This window comes from Crinia signifera, chromosome 9, assembly GCF_055691185.1.
Source record: "Crinia signifera chromosome 9, ASM5569118v1, whole genome shotgun sequence".
NCBI lineage: Eukaryota > Metazoa > Chordata > Amphibia > Anura > Myobatrachidae > Crinia > Crinia signifera.
The window spans coordinates 70,006,492-70,025,526 of record NC_139225.1 but is presented as its reverse complement, the minus strand read 5'-3'; the positions used below and the strand labels follow the sequence as shown (position 1 = coordinate 70,025,526).

General features: G+C 44.4%; 1 protein-coding gene across 3 annotated transcripts in view; it reads right to left on the bottom strand.

Moving 5' to 3' along the window:
* KIF4A (kinesin family member 4A) overlaps positions 1–19,035 on the bottom strand; it is a 73,359-nt gene that overhangs the window by 17,013 nt on the left and 37,311 nt on the right. For all 3 annotated transcript variants that reach the window (XM_083159153.1, XM_083159152.1, XM_083159151.1), the window contains exons 17-25: positions 18,548–18,692; positions 16,398–16,508; positions 16,238–16,321; positions 16,040–16,153; positions 15,613–15,765; positions 15,196–15,290; positions 7,819–7,951; positions 7,489–7,659; positions 7,159–7,281 (exon numbers count right to left, since the gene is read on the bottom strand). In XM_083159153.1, coding sequence (XP_083015279.1) covers positions 7,159–7,281; positions 7,489–7,659; positions 7,819–7,951; positions 15,196–15,290; positions 15,613–15,765; positions 16,040–16,153; positions 16,238–16,321; positions 16,398–16,508; positions 18,548–18,692 — 1,129 coding nt within the window. The remainder of the gene's footprint in view (positions 1–7,158; positions 7,282–7,488; positions 7,660–7,818; positions 7,952–15,195; positions 15,291–15,612; positions 15,766–16,039; positions 16,154–16,237; positions 16,322–16,397; positions 16,509–18,547; positions 18,693–19,035) is intronic.

Sequence of the window (19,035 nt, the reverse complement as noted above, 5' to 3'; positions counted from 1 at the left end):
AGTGTCCTATAGAGATTTTTAAGCACTGCTTCTACCAACTCCACATTAAACAGACGCTCGTCCTCCAATACTTCGCCTGACTCAGCAGATGAGCCCCCAGACTCCTCCTTGTCCGCATCCTCATGCACTGACACATCACCGTCATCTTTATCAAGGCTAGTCTGGGACCTGGACCTTTTATTCCCTGCATACTCCTCTTTAGAAATAAAGTTTTTCTTCATCCAGTCTCTCATCTCAGCTAACTGGGCTGATATATTCATCCCAACATCCTTTTTTGTCAGACACTCTAAACACAGTACTGTCTCTCCAACAAAGGCTCTATCACATCCTGGACAGATCTTAGTATTCTTGGTCTTAGCCACTTTCTTTCTGGGCACTGAAGGCACACTACAAAACAAGAGAGAAAGATACTAACTATCTGACTGAAAAAGTGGCATGCTCTAACAGCGTGTCCTCTGCAAGAGGACTTACCTGGGCGGCGGTGTAACACCCTTCTGAGAGGCATCCTCCATGGCAATAATCCTGGCTTGATACCAAAAAACGCTTCTGCAGCAGTATAGCCTTGCGCCTGTAACACCGACCAGGCGCCTTTTAAACACACGCTGCCGCAGCAGCCAGCGTCCCCCTCTCTCCCGCCGGCGCCAACCTGGCGCGCACTTCCGCATAGCTGGAACGCACGCGGCCGTGACCCGCACGCCGCGTGCATCCGCCGGAAGTGACGCGCGCGCCACTGACGCCGTCCTGACTGCCGGGGAGACTCAGCGCTACCCAGAGAAGGAAGCCGGAGCCTGAACCCGGACACTGGGACCACGCTGAATAGGTGATACTTACATACGCTATGCAGGGAGGGACGCTGAGGGTTTCTCATAATGTCCTTGCCACCGGACACTCTTTAGGCTTAGGCACCGCCAGCCTTCCCGCCCAGGTCTCCGGTAGCATAACCAGCCTACCGGGTATATATAAAAAAACAAAACAGCTAACTCTAACTGACTACCTGTCACAGACAGAAGGAGACAGGAAAAAGACTACGGTCTGTGGGGAGGTGCCAGATTATATAGAGGAAGGGGCTGGATCCTAGGGGAAAAAAAACTACCTGTCTGATTGGAGAGGAGAGAGGGATGAACCCAATGTAATGGCTGCCATGAAGTATGAAGGAGAAAACAAGGTTTCAAAACGTGTAACAAAATGTGTGTACTATCTCAGCACTGAATTTGAATGCCAAGCAATCATTGTCTTGCACATATATAGTGCCAGTTACATATCATGTCCCCAGTGATGCTGTTACAAATGTCCCCAGTGAGTTTTTAGCAAAAAAAAAATTTTTTCACTTTCTGGAATGTCCGTATTTCGGAATAATTCGGATAACGGATATTCGGATACGGGATACTCGACCTGTATTTTGAACGTACAAATGAAAAGTTTAGTAATTATGTATGACACCAAATTAATGTCATTGTTCTTCATGACTTCATAAGCAAACATTTTAGGTGGTTTGATATCATGCAGGCCACAATGGGCCAAGGGCTCTCAAGCAGATAGAATGCCTGCCCCCTCCTCAGTTATCAATATTTTATTAATTATGTGAGTTCATATAGTACTTTGTATGTCTGATCCCAGTGTACAGTATAACATAAAAACTAGCAGTACTTATGTAGTACCAGGGTGCCCACTAAGCAATTTGCTTCGTGGGCTATTCTGCGTAAGGACAGCGCATCGCATGTCCCGTTTTAGTGCCATACGATGCGATCTTCCCAAGGAATTTATTCACCCGACGCAAAATTGCATGCTATTTTATAGGGTGTGATGCCATTAACTTTACTACACTGCAATGACATGCAATGTGATTTTTAGGCTCCCCCACCCCACTATCCACGCCACCCCGAAGCGTGGTGAGCCTCGCGAGGGGCGGCCGAACGCATCCTCACGACCTTTTCATACCCCCACTATCCACGTCGGTGTGTAGTTTATTTCATATAGCATGGCGAACACAGCAAGCCACCGAGTGGACGCAGATTTTATATGTTTTCCGCGGGCCTCGCCACACTATATAAAATCAACTCCACGCTGACGTGGATAGTGGGGGTATGAAAAGGTTGGGAGGACGCGTTCCGCCACCGCTCGCCACGCTTCGGGGTGACGTGGATAGTGTGGTGGTGGTTTTGGAACACATTCACACCAGCCATACCATACATCTGACACAGAAATGAGGACATGTGTTAATGATAAACTGTAAATGTACTTAATTATTAATCAATAAAACACAATAATTAGTGACCATTATAAACAGTAATCAAGAGAAGTAACAAGAATAATGACAATTAATGAAGAAAAAATTCAGTCACTATGAAGGCAGTGAATTTGCCTTGGGCAGGAGTGTCAGAGCATGCAGAATAGGGGCAAAGGGATTCGCAGCACCCAGACTCTTCCTCCACACGTTCCTCTATGGCGCTTGTTTCTTCATTTGCAAGCCCCCCACAGCCGCTCTATATTTTGTGTGTGAACCCCTGATTCTGGGTCAAAGTTATAGCGATGGTTCACACGTGCGTGCTCATAACCTGCCTGCTGTAGCTGCTCTGTATTATATGCTCTCCAGCAATCTGAGTAGATTATTGATCCAGAAGCAATATGTACGTTGATCAACGTACTGGCATCTCTCTTTTCAACGGCAGTGAGAAAGCATGCACCTGTCTCCCTGCAGATCCCTCCAAAAATCCATTACTGAGGCAGCATCCTCCCCACATGATTCTTTCTCTTCACGAAGAGGCTTTCATCCACTTCAACCACCATGCCAGGACCGCCAATTTGCCTATGGGGCTGGGAAAGTAAAGGTGGCCATACACACGCAGATTTATCTTTAGATCTGTCTGGTTGGAACAAAAACATGGTTATGGATGAGAGCAAAATGACAGTTGACCATTTGCTTGGAAATGCTGGTAAACTGACAAACTGTCACTCATCCATAACCATGTTTTTGTTCCAACCAGCCAGATCTGAAGATAGATCTTACTAGTGTATGGGCACCTTAAGTCCATAGCACATGCCTCCCCCTCCCTGTACTGCACGGTGGTTTTGATGTCCAGTTCCCGGTCACAATACACCACACTGGTCATCTCCTCCGCCCATGAGTATATCAACCTGGCAAGGGTGAGGAAGTGTAACCAGCACCCTGGGAACCAGTGCGCCGCACGGAGGCTGACCTTATTGCGGCAGGCCTTAATGTGGCAGCGCCACTTTCTTTCCTTCAGGGATAGCCACATCAGATGGCAGGTCACACAATTGTGTGTGACCGGCAGCAACTGGTGTAGCTGAAAAAAACATAACAGCCTCCTCCTCTGTATTAGGCAAGGTGAACATGGTGAGTTGTTCACCTTCCATGACTGTCACCTCTGTCAGTTCTGAGAACTCACTGAAGCAGCCATCACTATCAGTTATTCACCTCAGAATGAATCTGACAGGGACAGTGAACACTTACGCAAATTCTGACTAAGCTATTTCCGTAGCTTAAGCTTATTCTAAGGTAACTAACAAACGTCCATCAATATTAACTACTGAGATCGCATCAAAACAGGATTGCAATGCGATTTACTTGCGCAAGCGTACCCGTGTTAATTGGGCTCCCTGGTACTACATAAGTACCAAACTAGCTACCCTGGTCACCAAAGATGCTTCTTGCATTGAGGATGCAAAGCAGCTGGTCCATTGTCCAGTTATATTGCATGACAGGACACAACTGTTTGGGTACACATCCAAACCTAGGGAAATCCTATAAACACAAAATCCCACCATGCTCACCACCTTAGAGCAGCTGACCAAAGCAGGACACTGACCCCCCGCCATCAGGGAAACATAATATCCCATGGGAAAAAGGCAACTTCAATCAGTGAATTTGTGGGTACTGGTTTCCTAGCACGGCGCCCATCGCATATCGTATTGAGTGGTATGCGATGTGATATTCCCGTTAAATTAACAGGAGTGCTTGTACAATGAAATATCGCATATCATTGCATGCGATGCGATTTTTAATTGTACAAGCACCCTGATGGGTGCTTACAATGTTAAATGCACCCCCACTGTCAACGCCACCCCGTCTAATCAATGCAAACCCGAAGCGTGGCGAGCACAGCGAGCCAGCGAGGGGCGGCGGTATGCGTCCTCCGACCTTTTCATACCCCCACTATCCACGTGGAGTTGATTAGTGCGGCAAGCGCAGTGAGCCCGAAGCGTGGCGAGCCCCGTGAGGTGACGCGGAATACGAGCCCGCAGCGAGCCTCGCGAGGGGACGTGGAATACATGTAAAGTAATCAGTGTCCCCTCGCGGGGCTCGTCACACTATCTAAAATCAACTCCACGTCGACGTGGATAGTGGGGGTATAAAAAGGTCAGAGGACGCGTACTGCCGCCCCTCGCTGCGCTCTCCACACTTTGGGTTGGTGTTGATAGTGGGGGTGGCGTTGACAATGGGGGTACAATTAAAAATCGAATTGCATCGCATGCCTCTATATTGCATGCGATGCAATGCGATTATATAAGATGCACTTCGATCAAAATCGTGGGCGCAGTGCTAGGAAACAAGTACCAATTTGTGATAAAAGGAAAGGAGACAGAGTAGAGACAAGGACAGTCAGCCAGGAACCCATTCAGAGAGTCAGGAGGAGAGATGCGGGTACTTGTGTATTATCACGGCGCCCATCGCATCGCATACCACTAATTAAGGTATGCGATGGACCCGATTTCAGCCTTCTCCGATTTCAGCCTTCTTTCAAATCGCGTTGCATCGCATGCCATTACAATGGCATGCGACGCGATTTACCATTGATTCCCATGTTAAATGGCACCCCCAGACCCGTTTTAATTGTATACCCACCCTGATGGGTAATTACTATGTTAAATGCCCCCACATTGTTAACGGCCCCCCACTATGAACGCCACACCCGAAGCGTGACGAGCGCAGCGGTACACGTCCTCCGACCTCGCTGCGCTTGCCACACTTTATAAAATCAACTCCACGCCAACGTGGATAGTGGGGGTATGAAAAGGTCGGAGGACGCGTACCGCCGCCCCTCGCGGGCTCGGCACGCTTCGGGTTGGCGTTGATAGTGGGGTGGCGTTAACAATGGGGGGGCATTTCACATACTCATGACCCATGAGGGTGGGTATACAATTAAAAATCGGGTCTGGGGGGGCATTTAACATGGTAATAAGGCATCTGGGTGCCTGTACAATTATAAATCGGGTGAAATTGCATCGCATGCGATGCGATTTTTCATTGTACAATGCCCTGTGACGGAAATCGTGGGCGCCGTGATAAAACACAAGTACCGAGATGCGAGACAGAAGCAGGAGGGGAACCACAGTAACAAGCAATGGGCTGGAGTGAGAAGCTGACAGTAAACATGGTAGATATGAATGCTCTTTTATTGGTATAGTCATGGAATACTTAAGTCTACAATTTATGTTTGTTTTGTAACAGTCTAGGTCTGTCAATTGTTTAATGTCATTTAATATAAGCAAGGAGGCGTATATACATTTATATACAATAACATATACATCAATTACTGTGTTAAGTGTATTTTGTACGGTTTGTTTTGCCTGTAAATAAATATCCTCCAATTGGAGCTAAAATTACAAGTCTTGAACTCTTATATTTTGGGAATCAGATTATGACAAGTACTCTGCTTATTGTATTGTAAAGTCTATTAGAATATAATTGCAGATGTCAACTACATATGATTTTATATCAATACGATATAATAAATATATTTTATATAATATTTTAATCTCAATAACTATTATTGGGATGAGAGAGATATAGGATTCCTAAAACTCAACACTATGAATTGTCAATTTCAAACCCTTTTAAGCCAGGAAGTATAAAATCATCTTACCATCTAGTCTTGACAGCTCCTGTAAATGTATTTTCTACTATGCACAAGAGCACAATGCATTGGGTTTGGAGAACACTGGATTTATATACTTAGTGGGCAAAATCAGACCATGGGTATTCAGAGCCTCCTTTAGGCCATTGGCAAAACACACACACACACACACACACACACACACACAGTTATTCTTTCTTTAAAAAAAAAATAATAATAAATTAACCAAACACAAAAACTGACAAAACAATTAGCAAAAACCACATTTTTCAACATAACATTTTTCCACAGAGTTAACATAACACAGATCATGGCGAGCGCAGCGAGCCACCGAGCCCGAAGCGTGGGGAGCGCAGAACTTCAAGGTATTATGCGTGTGCTTGCCACGCTTCGGACTCGCTGCGCTCGCCACACTATATAAAATCAACTCCATGCCGACAGTGAGGGTATGAAAAGGTCGGAGGACGCGTACCGCTGCGCTCGCCACGTTTCGGGTTGTCGTTCATCGTGGGGTGGCGTGCATTTCACATCAGGGTGGGTATATAATAAAAAAATCGTGTATGGGGGGGGGGGGGGGGGGGGCATTTAACATTGGTTCCTATGTAAAATCGGGTCCATCGTATTGGTCGCATCGCATGCCATTATAATGGCATGTGATGGACCAGATTTTACATAGGAATTTAACTTTACATACAATACTTACAATGTAAAAATCGGGTCGGTCACATCTCATGCCATTAGAATTTTACATTTACCGGGAAACCTCAAAAAAAAAATCCCGAAATTGGGTTGGTCGGGTCCCATCACATACCTTAACTTAAGGTATGCGATGGGACCCGTGCTAGGAAACAAGTACCAAAAAGTCTAATCAAGTTCATAGTCAAAGCAAGGCCCAACGATAAGATAGGAACATGATAAGCTCAAATCAGTTTAGTACTTCAGGACTGTAGGAGATATGACGAAGGGAAAGGGGGAAAAAAACAACCTTCAACATGGCAACTGGTGAAACTGAAAGTAGAAGCTCTCGGTAACACAAAGTGGCATCTATGCCAGGGTTGCAGAATGCTATCAGAGAGAGATCATTATGTTTGGCATGTAGTGAGCTCAGGGAGGTAAGTAGTCTTCATGTGAGGAGAACTTACCTCTGACAAAAAACACAGCATCCAACCTTCTGTTAACAGAAGCTATAGTTAAGGATACTGTTAGGTAATACCAAATATAAAATAAAGAGGGGTTCCAATAAAGCGCACTAGATATGAGGATTAATAAACATGTGATATACCTGGAACTTCAGCCTCTCCAACAGCTGTTTCTCTCTCTCTGTGACTTTGTCGTCTTCAGCTGGGTCTTCCACTGAAGGTGTGATGGACGGCTTCTGTTGTAGCTGGCTAAGCAGGTAAAGAATCTACAGGGCAAAAATTAAAATGCCTAGTTATAACTCAAAACTGTATTACATCATGGGAATTCAGTTACTGCAAATGGATAGCCCAATAAAAAGGTCTATAAAGCATTGATTACTTCTTTAAAAATGCACAGAATTGCCCCTTGTTGGCTTCTGAATATAGATAGCAAATAACCATTATAATTTAGAAGGCACTGAAATGAAAGTTACCTTTTCTTGGTGCTGCTGTTCAAGCTCCATGAGTTGGCTCTGGTGCTCAGTCTCCATTTCAGCCATTTGATTTCTTTCCTCAAAGATGGTCTTTTGCAGTTCCCCAGAGTGCGCTCTGCTCTGCTTAACACTGCTTTCTAGTTTACTAACCTGGACTTTGGCAGAGACCAGCTAGAAAATTTATTGGGAATAATAAAAAAAATGATTATAATATGCTGAGAGGAAAGTAGACACATTTGCAGAATGTGGGATAGAATGGTTACATCTTAAACCATGGATGAAAATAGTACAAAAAAAAAAAAAAACACCACACAGTCCTTATAAAGTTACCTCTGCCATTAAATATTTTAGAGCACACTTTGCTTCCATAATATTAGTGATTGTTTCCCATCTCCGCTTAACCCGTTCATCCTCACTGTCCGCATCCAGCAACTTTTGCTGCAGGTCCGCTATTTGAGCGCTCCTATAATACAGAAACATCCAATGACAATCTGAGGACTAAAACTCTTCTATAAATCCTTTATGTACATTGCAAGCTAGCAAGGCCACAGCCAATACTGAAGCAGCAGTAATGTGTCCTCTAAGTGACCAAAGTAGCGAATGAATGATTGTCATTATACAAAACAAACAAATAGAAAACTACAATGTGAGATGCTCCTGATGCAAGCAGAAACTGTGGAAAAGCTTTTTCAATCTTGATGTCCGAAGCTTAGTGATAGGTCTTCTTCAATTATAGAGCACATAGACACAGAGTATATTTTGGAGAAGGCACCAAACGATAAGAGAAGGGAAAAAAAAAAAAAAAATATATATATATATATATATATATATATTAGTGTTCCCGTTAGGCTTCTTTTGCAGGGCGCTGCGCCCTGCCCCTTTAAAACATGCTCAATTCCGCCCTGCCCTTATTGTCCCGCCCTGCGCCCTGCATAATAATATCTTAATGTCTCTCCCCGGCCGCTCCGCCCGCCCTGCGCCCAGCATAATGATACACGCAGCTTGAGCTGGGTGTACTGTCTCTCCCTGGCCGCTCTGCCCGCCCGCGCTGCGCCCTGTATAATTATACACGCAGCTTGAGCTGCGTGTACTGTGTCCCCCCTGTCGCGCTGACATGCCGCTCACCTCTTGCTACGTGAGCGGCAGTCAGCTCTTACAATCAGCATGCCTCCTCCCTCCTGCCAAGCTGACATGCCGCTCACGTAGCAAGAGGTGAGCGGCGTGTTAGGGCTAATACAAGCAGCATGCCGCCTCCCTCCTGATTTAAGCACTCTGTAGGTATTTTTTGGGGGCATATTACTGGTTTTTTTTTTTTTTGGGGTAGTGGGTCCTGCGCTATCACAATGCCTGTTATTGGTGGGGGGGGTCCTGCGCATTGTGATAGCGCAGGACCCCCCCACCCCACCAATAACAGGCATTGTGATAGCGCAGGACCACCCCACCCCACCAATATCACAATGCCTGTTATTGGTGGCGTGGGGGTCCTGCACTATCACAATGCCTGTTATTGGTGGGGTGGGGGGTCCTGCACTAACAGGCATTGTGATATTGGTGGGGTGGGGGTCCTGCACTATCACAATGCCTGTTATTGGTGGGGTGGGGGGGTCCTGCACTATCACAATGCCTGTTAGTGCAGGACCCCCCCACCCCACCATCACAATGCCTGTTATTGGTGGGGTGGGGGGGTCCTGCACTAACAGGCATTGTGATAGTGCAGGACCCCCCCACCCCACCAATAACAGGCATTGTGATATTGGTGGGTTGGGGTCCTGCACTATCACAATGCCTGTTATTGGTGGGGTGGGGGGGGGTCCTGCACTATCACAATGCCTGTTAGTGCAGGACCCCCCCACCCCACCAATAACAGGCATTGTGATAGTGCAGGACCCCCCCACCCCACCAATATCACAATGCCTGTTATTGGTGGGGTGGGGTGGGGGGTCCTGCACTATCACAATGCCTGTTATTGGTGGGGTGGGGTCCTGCACTATCACAATGCCTGTTATTGGTGGGGTGGGGGGGTCCTGCACTAACAGGCATTGTGATAGTGCAGGACCCCCCCCCACCCCACCAATAACAGGCATTGTGATAGTGCAGGACCCCACCCCACCAATAACAGGCATTGTGATAGTGCAGGACCCCCCCCCCCACCCCACCAATAACAGGCATTGTGATAGTGCAGGACCCCCCCCCCACCCCACCAATAACAGGCATTGTGATAGTGCAGGACCCCAACCCACCCCACCAATAACAGGCATTGTGATAGTGCAGGACCCCCCACCCCACCAATAACAGGCGTTGTGATAGTGCAGGACCCCCCCCCCCCCACCCCACCAATAACAGGCGTTGTGATAGTGCAGGACCCCCACCCCACCAATAACAGGCATTGTGATATTGGTGGGGTGTGGGGGTCCTGCACTATCACAACGCCTGTTATTGGTGGGGTGGGGTGGGGGTCCTGCACTATCACAATGCCTGTTATTGGTGGGGTGGGGGGCCTGCACTATCACAATGCCTGTTTCATTGTTTTGGAGTGATTTATTGAGTGTTTAATTAAATTATTTGCTATGATTTAAAAAATGTCATTTTAATAAATGATATGCAGTCCCTGGGTCAACATGCACTGGGTCGACATGGTGTTTTTCACAGTTTTTTGAGCCGACACATGTGCTGACAAGTGGTATTTCATGCCCTACCATCCACTAGGGCGTGGACGCGGTACTACCCCCACCCTCCCCTCCTCCATGTCGACACTGCTGACATTCGTATTAAAAAAATGTGAAAAACCCCATGTTGACCTTTTACTGTCGATCTACTTTAATATGTTGTGCTATAGATTGTGTCGACCGTAATGTCATATTCACCTTGATCCATGTCGACCTTCCTGCATATCAATCTAACAACTGTCAACCTACTTAGTGTCCAGTGATCCATACATTACATAAATGACTTTGCAGAGTGATGGTTTGAAGTTCAGGTGTCGCAAGAGATGGTTATATAGCCTAAAATGTGCTGATGTTTGAAGCTCAGGTGTGATAAGATGGGTTTTATAGCATAAATGTGCTGATGGTAGGGATGGCCATCGATGATTTGAAATCATTGATGTTTATTGCTGATGTTGAATACTTTTGCCGTCGATGTGGGAGAACTAGATGGTTTCCCTACATCGATGGCAAATGAGAACCGATGGTCCTTCTTTTTTTTTAACAAGGTGCCGGGACACGGAGCATAGCTCCGCCACTCGGAAGTCCCGCCCCCAGGTTTTGATCGGCCCAGGGCCCATTCAGTCATATATAAGGAATGACCATTGGTAGCTAAAACTATCGATGGTTATCCATCAGATAGTTTACTAACATCGATGGCTGGGAGCAGAATTGTCATCGAAATAAACCATCGATAGCGTCTGCACCGATGGCCATCTTTGGCTGATGGTTTGAAACTCAGGTGTGATATTAAGATGGTTTATATTATATAGCATAAATGTGGTGATATTTGAAGCTCTGCTGTCACAAGATGGTTTTTTAGCATAAATGTGCTGATAGTTTGAAGCTCAGGTGTGATCAGATGGTTTAAAATCATCTTGTCACACCTGACCTTTAAAGAATCAACACATTTATGGCATAAATGATGTGCTGATGTTTGAAGCGCAGTTGTCACAAAATGGTTTATATAGCATAATGGTTTATGTGCTGATGGTGTGACTCTCAGGTGTCACAGGATGGATTATATAGCATAAATGTGCTGATGGTGTGACGCTCAGGTGTCACAAGATGGTTATATAGCATAAATGTGCTGATGGTGTGACGCTCAGGTGTCACAAGATGGTTATATAGCATAAATGTGCTGATGGTGTGACGCTCAGGTGTCACAAGATGGTTATATAGCATAAATGTGCTGATGGTGTGACGCTCAGGTGTCACAAGATGGATTATATAGCATAAATGTGCTGATGGTCTGACGCTCAGGTGTCACAAGATGGGTTATATAGCATAAATGTGCTGATGGCGTGACGCTCTCAGGTGTCTCAAGATGGTTTATATAGCATAAATGTGCTGATGGTCTGACGCTCAGGTGTCACAAGATGGTTATATAGCATAAATGTGCTGATGGTGTGACGCTCAGGTGTCACAAGATGGATTATATAGCATAAATGTGCTGATGGTCTGACGCTCAGGTGTCACAAGATGGGTTATATAGCATAAATGTGCTGATGGTGTGACGCTCTCAGGTGTCTCAAGATGGTTTATATAGCATAAATGTGCTGATGGTGTGACGCTCTCAGGTGTCACAAGATGGTTATATAGCATAAATGTGCTGATGGTGTGACGCTCAGGTGTCACAAGATGGTTATATAGCATAAATGTGCTGATGGTGTGACGCTCAGGTGTCACAAGATGGTTATATAGCATAAATGTGCTGATGGTGTGACGCTCAGGTGTCACAAGATGGTTATATAGCATAAATGTGCTGATGGTGTGACGCTCAGGTGTCACAAGATGGGTTATATAGCATAAATGTGCTGATGGTGTGACGCTCAGGTGTCACAGGATGGATTATATAGCATAAATGTGCTGATGGTGTGACGCTCAGGTGTCACAAGATGATTATATAGCATAAATGTGCTGATGGTGTGACGCTCAGGTGCCAGAGGATGGATTATATAGCATAAATGTGCTGATGGTGTGACGCTCTCAGGTGTCACAAGATGGTTATATAGCATAAATGTGCTGATGGTGTGACGCTCAGGTGTCACAAGATGGTTATATAGCATAAATGTGCTGATGGTGTGACACTCAGGTGTCACAGGATGGATTATATAGCATAAATGTGCTGATGGTGTGACGCTCAGGTGCCACAGGATGGATTATATAGCATAAATGTGCTGATGGTGTGACGCTCAGGTGTCACAGGATGGATTATATAGCATAAATGTGCTGATGGTGTGACGCTCAGGTGTCACAAGATGGATTATGTAGCATAAATGTGCTGATGGTGTGACGCTCAGGTGTCACAAGATGGGTTATGTAGCATAAATGTGCTGATGGTGTGACGCTCAGGTGTCACAGGATGGATTATATAGCATAAATGTGCTGATGGTGTGACGCTCAGGTGTCACAAGATGGTTATATAACATAAATGTACTGATGGTGACGCTCAGGTGTCACAAGATGGATTATATAGCATAAATGTGCTGATGGTGTGACGCTCAGGTGTCACAACATGGTTATATAGCATAAATGTGCTGATGGTGTGACGCTCAGGTGTCACAAGATGGTTATATAGCATAAATGTGCTGATGGTGTGACGCTCAGGTGTCACAAGATGGTTATATAGCATAAATGTGCTGATGGTGTGACGCTCAGGTGTCACAAGATGGGTTATATAGCATAAATGTGCTGATGGTGTGACGCTCAGGTGTCACAGGATGGATTATATAGCATAAATGTGCTGATGGTGTGACGCTCAGGTGTCACAAGATGATTATATAGCATAAATGTGCTGATGGTGTGACGCTCAGGTGTCACAAGATGGTTATATAGCATAAATGTGCTGATGGTCTGACGCTCAGGTGTCACAAGATGGATTATATAGCATAAATGTGCTGATGGTCTGACGCTCAGGTGTCACAAGATGGATTATATAGCATAAATGTGCCGATGGTGTGACGCTCAGGTGTCACAAGATGGATATATAGCATAAATGTGCTGATGGTGTGACGCTCAGGTGTCACAGGATGGATTATATAACACAAATGTGCTGATGGTGTGACGCTCAGGTGTCACAAGATGGTTATATAACATAAATGTGCTGATGGTGTGAAGCTTAGGTGTCACAAGGTGGTTATATAGCATAAATGTGCTGATGGTGTTATGCTCAGGTGTCACAAGGTGGATTATATACTGTAGCATAAACGTGCTGATTGTTTGTAGCTCAGGTGTCACCATTTTGACCTTTTAAATTAAAATGTGCCCTCGCGATTGAAAAATGTGCCCTCGCGATTGAAAAATGTGCCCTTCCTGTGGTCAGCACCCTGCCCTAAAAAATTTCTAGAGTGAACACTATATATATATATATATATATATATATATATATATATATATATATATATATATATATATATATATATATATATATATATATATATACATACATACATACACACATACATATATATCTTTCTCCAATTGGACTCAAGGCGCTTAATACATAGAATGACTAATACAAGTCCAATGAAGTACAGAAAATTTTTCAAAAAACTACAGAGAAGATATTTGAGGGAATTACGGAAAAGCTTAAGTAAACAGGAAAGTCTTGAGTCTGTTTTTGAAGGATTTAATATGGGGACCTCTCGAACTGTGCGGCAAAGAGAGTTCTATAGAGTTGGAGCCACATAGATGAATCATGGGAGATTCTAGGTACGGCTAACAGTCCTTCATCTACAGATCGTAGTAATCAGGTGGGACAGTATGGGAATCAGAAGCTGCTTCAGGTACCTTGGGTCTTGGCCATGAAGGGCTTTGAAATTCAGTAAATAAATCTTGAAGATTATTGTATAGGCAGCCAGTGGAGGGAGTAGAGCAGGCATGTCCAAACTGTGGCCCTCCAGCTGTTGTGAAACTATACATCCCAGCATGCTTTGTATACTCGAATAGAAAAACTGAGTCAAGGCATGATGGGACTTGTAGTTTCACAAGAGCTGGAGTGCCATAGTTTGGACATGCCTGGAGTAGAGAATGGGTGTTACGTGGCTAGAACGGGGCTGGTTAGTTGACAGTGCCCAGCGCAAAGGAAACTGATCTTATACTTCAGACCCCAGAGACGGACGAGACGGTGGAACGGACTATTACAGAGTCCTGCTCCCAAGCAGCAGAAAGGAGGAGAAGTCAGGGGTAATTTCTACAGAGCCCGCTCTTACATAGAATGATATCCAGCTAAAAAAAAATTGTTTTACCCGCTGCACACAGTCGTCATAGATCCCAGCACTAAACTATCTTGGAAGTCCAATTAGACTGTGAATACTGTTGGCAATTTGTATGGTATTTTGCCTTTGAATTTCCTAATAACACTTTTCTTTAATGGTTTAATTGGCTGCAAGATTATATGGAATCGCTTATTGCATTTTTTATGGAATATTAAAAAAAGGGACAGCTCATTCTTTTGAATTGAGCAAGCATGTTCTCTAGTTTTATTGCTGGATAGCAACATATAATGTTTTGAAGAAAGAACACATCAAAGAACGGTTACATCAACCCTGGCATTGCTATTTACTCATTGATCATATCTTTGTTACTTTTAAACGGGAGATTGGACTGAATTTACTAGCTGCAGGGAGGAAGGAAAGCGCACATAAGATCTTCATTGTGTGATTTCCAAACTGTAATGCACTTGGTCAAGACACACTCGCCACAATACAGGTTATTTACATTCCTCCTAGGTAAGTCTACAACATAAAATAACTGCATATACTGACTTTTAATCTTCTGTCAACCTTGTGCTCACAGCTGTACTGCAATAAGAGTATCTAGGTAAAGTTATTGACGACTTTGCTATGTTGGCATAAAAAGATTCTTACTTTGTATTTTTTCCACATTAAACCAGCTTGTGTAATATGAAATCTTATAAATAAAAAATGTCCTGTACAAAACATCACTTTAAGGCAAAAGGCTAATTTGAAATCAACCAGGATGTGTAGTGACAGTATATTACCTGAGCTCCATCTCAGTCTCTAAGCTTTCAATCTGCTTAGTGGCTGAAGCTTCGTCCTCCATCTTTTCAAGCTCTGCCACTGTGTAGGTGCGTCTCTAAACAAATTCACAAAGCCACATTATCTACAATATATATATATATATTATAAAGGCAATCAATGCAAAAATACCACCCCATAAAACCCCATTAGATGGTAATATTTATTATTTATTTAGATTTTCTGCAACAGCAAATTTACAGCAATCAGTGTGAAGTCACAAAGCATCCACCTAAACCGAAAAGGTGGCATGCGGTCAGCAGGTTAAAGGTCAACGTGAATTTCCCCCCAGAAAATTCATACCCATCTATACACGTGGATAGAGGGAGAATATAATAGTGCCTGAAGCATGGTGAGGGGATGCTGTACATTTTACTTACACGGATCTTAGTAGGTATATTCTCTCCAGCATCTTTCTGCTTCAGCTGAGCTATATCCTGAGCCAACAGCTTTCTGTCCACAAGGAGATCGTTCAGGTGTCTCTGAGCTTCTTCAGTACTCACAAGGACTTCTACCTCATTGGCCAGCCAATTCTACGGAAGAAAATCCTAGTTACTCCATTAAATGCATTCGCTAAACAGCTATCCAAGCCAGTTTGTTGCCTTAGGACAAGTATCGAAAACTAGATACTGCCGTTGTACCCTACCACTTAAAACAAAGCCAAGGACATTATCTCTGGGAAAGAAATGTGCCACACCCAAATTAGGACATTTGCATCTTGGAAAATCTGCACCAGGGGCCAGATAATATGGCTACAGAAACAGACTAAGATGATAACTGCAGACAAGTAATGCGCATTTCACATACCTTAACTCTAGCTGAAGCCCCCTCCATGCCTTTATTCTGGGTATCTTTACGCCTATCCATGACCTCTTTCTGTCGTTGCAGAGCTTCCTTCAAACGCTTGTTAGCAGTTGCTGCCTGAAATGGGAAAACTGTAAATATACAGCTTACAATCGGTAAGTACACTGTCTATAACTAGTTAGGGCACCACAGATCACGCACCTCTTCCGTTTTTCTTCGCAGCACATTGGCTTGCTTCTGGAAATCCCTTTCTAGTTTCAGCAGTTCATACTGCCGTTTACGATCCTACAAAAAAATTCAACACAGTAAGTACTAAGCCCCAATTGTGATATATATGAGCCATTCCTTTATTTCCAAGTACCTTCTCCTTAAGTTGAATCACTTCCTTAGTTTTTTGTTGTTTAAAAGAGCGGAACTTTTCTGCATCATCCTTCATCTGCCTCATGAGCTGTACTCTCTGCATCTTCATTGCCTGTAGCAGAGAAAAAGCAAGACTGTAAAATACGGCATTTCAATCTAAATTGGTTAGTTTGTAACACTTTATTTCTAAAGTTTTGTAAAAAAAAAAAAAAAAAAATGGATTTTATACTTCCAAAAGTTATGAACCCATTAGGGGACATTTTTGGATATAGAGCAGGGGTGGGCAATAATTTCAGTTGGGGGGCCGCTTAACACTTCCAGCAAATGGTCGAGGGCCGCACTCAGGAAAAGGGGGTGTGACTATGCAAAAGGGGTGTGGTCTCTCAAAAGGGGTTTGTCCTTGAGTGTAGTGTGCCACACCATATACCCCTTATACACATTATGCAACACAATAGTAGACCCCTTTAAACTCTACCCTTTTCCCTTACACATTATGTCGCACAAAATGCTTTGAGTCAAAATTCACATTATGACACATGGAATAAGCTAAAATCACATTACACCACACGGAATATTCCAAAATTCACACAGAATTATTCAAAATGCATGGTATGCAACTGGGAGCAAGCCAAAATTCATGTAATGCCTCCAAGATTGAGGATCCTACTGTTGGTGACATTAAGCAGAGTAGGAGGTATGGAGTGACATGGGGAAAGGTTTAGTAGTAATAACAGGAAAGTATAGAGAATTCTGAGAACGTAGAAGTGTGACAGAGGTTGTGCAATACACTATCACTCCCTCAGCATGTGCAGGGTCAGTGCCTGGTGATGTGCCTACTGTACAATGCACAGCTATGTGGCACACTACTGAGTTTTAAAATTTCTAGGTCCTAGACAGGGGTGTGCAACATGCGGCAAATTGCCTCTTGTGCAGTGGGGGTCGGGGGTAGCTGTATTAAGGTAGAATTGCTGCTGGGTCCTGGGGGAGATGGGATGTAAAATTGAGGAAAAAAAAAAAAAAAAAAACTACCTCCATTTTACATTCCCTTTCCCCCAGGACCCAGCAGCAATTCTGCCTTAGCACAGCGGCCCCCGACCCCCACTGTACAATAGGCAATTTATTACCTGCATAATACTGTACAGTAGTACACAAACACGCACATATAAATAGCCCACCACACACAGACTTCTTTCCTTTAATAAAATTAATGCAGTCCAATGAATAGCTACAGCCCCCACATCCCCTCCCTGCCAGGACCCCGGAGACACACTGACCTATAAATTGCGGCAGTTGTCCCTGAACACTCCGGGGCTGTGCGGTGCAGCTCCCTCTACATTCAGACAGTGTTCAGCTGCCTGTGCCCCCGCTCTCTCTGCCCCTGCATAGGAGCTCGGGCTGTCATCTTTGAAAGCTGGCCGGGAACTCAAAACAGTGGCTGCAATGTTATTATCATGCTGGGTATGTCCACCCCCCCTCCCCAGCAGTGTACATACATACCCTGCATGATAAAAACATTGCAGCCACTGCTGTGCTGTGAGTTCCGGCCTGCGGTCCAACAATCCGGAGCAGCAAGGAGGGGGGTGGCACTGCAGCGCGCAGTACTCGCGCGGTCTCCTCCTCATGTCTGCCTGGCGCCCTGCAACATCTATCCCCAACACAGAGTGCGCGCGTACCAGTCAGGGCGGAGCCCGCAGCAGAAGGTCACAGAGAGGATGGGGGGGGGAATATCCCTGCTCTCCTCAGCGGCAGCACAGAATAGATAGGGCACAATGACAAGAGGCTCAGCCGTCGGGCCGCTTGTCATTGTGCTACAGGTTTGAGTGGTGGGCCAGTCATGAGCCTTTCGCGGGCCACATCCTGTTGCCCACCACTGATATAGAGGCTAAGCCACAAACTAACCACTTCAAATTGGCAGTTTTAAACTTCTCACCATAGATCCCAAACTTCCCCAGAGAAATATTTTCTAGCCAAACCCAACAAATAAAAACATATAGACAACTAAACCATTCTAACACTGTAGAATCAGTAGACCACAAAAAATGGCCATAAATGCCGACTCAAATCACAAAGATTTAATGCAGGCACAAAAGGCCGGTGTTCCCATAGGACAACAGAGCAATAGGTTTTTGATCACCTTTCAGTGCCACTTACTTGAATCTCATGGTTGAGTTTGCCAACAGTTCTCTCAGTGGATTCTCTTAGTTTCAGAAGCTTTGATTGTTCATTCAGCTTTTTCTTCAGCTCAGACATCTGACCCTCCAACTCCTGAAGTCTTTTTCTTCTTCTCTCGCTCAATCTACAGAAGGATAGTCGTAAATGCAAAAAAAAGGTACAAATTTAACATAAGCTTATAGGAGTTCTGAAATACATGTGTAAATGCTACACAAGCATGCATTCCCTGTACAGTTTGCATACAATGGAGATGTATATGAGTAAGTGTGATTACTGATGTCACACACAAAAAAAATTATATAGAACTAGATATTATAAATGTTCTGATTACTGAAGTTCTTAATTTCATAGTACACCTGTATTTTTTCTTTTGTATGTATGGCAAAACACTGCATGGTAGCACAGCTTAAGCTTAAAATTAGGGTGTGCAGTCCAGCCCCCATACGTGTGATAACTAAGCTCCATCT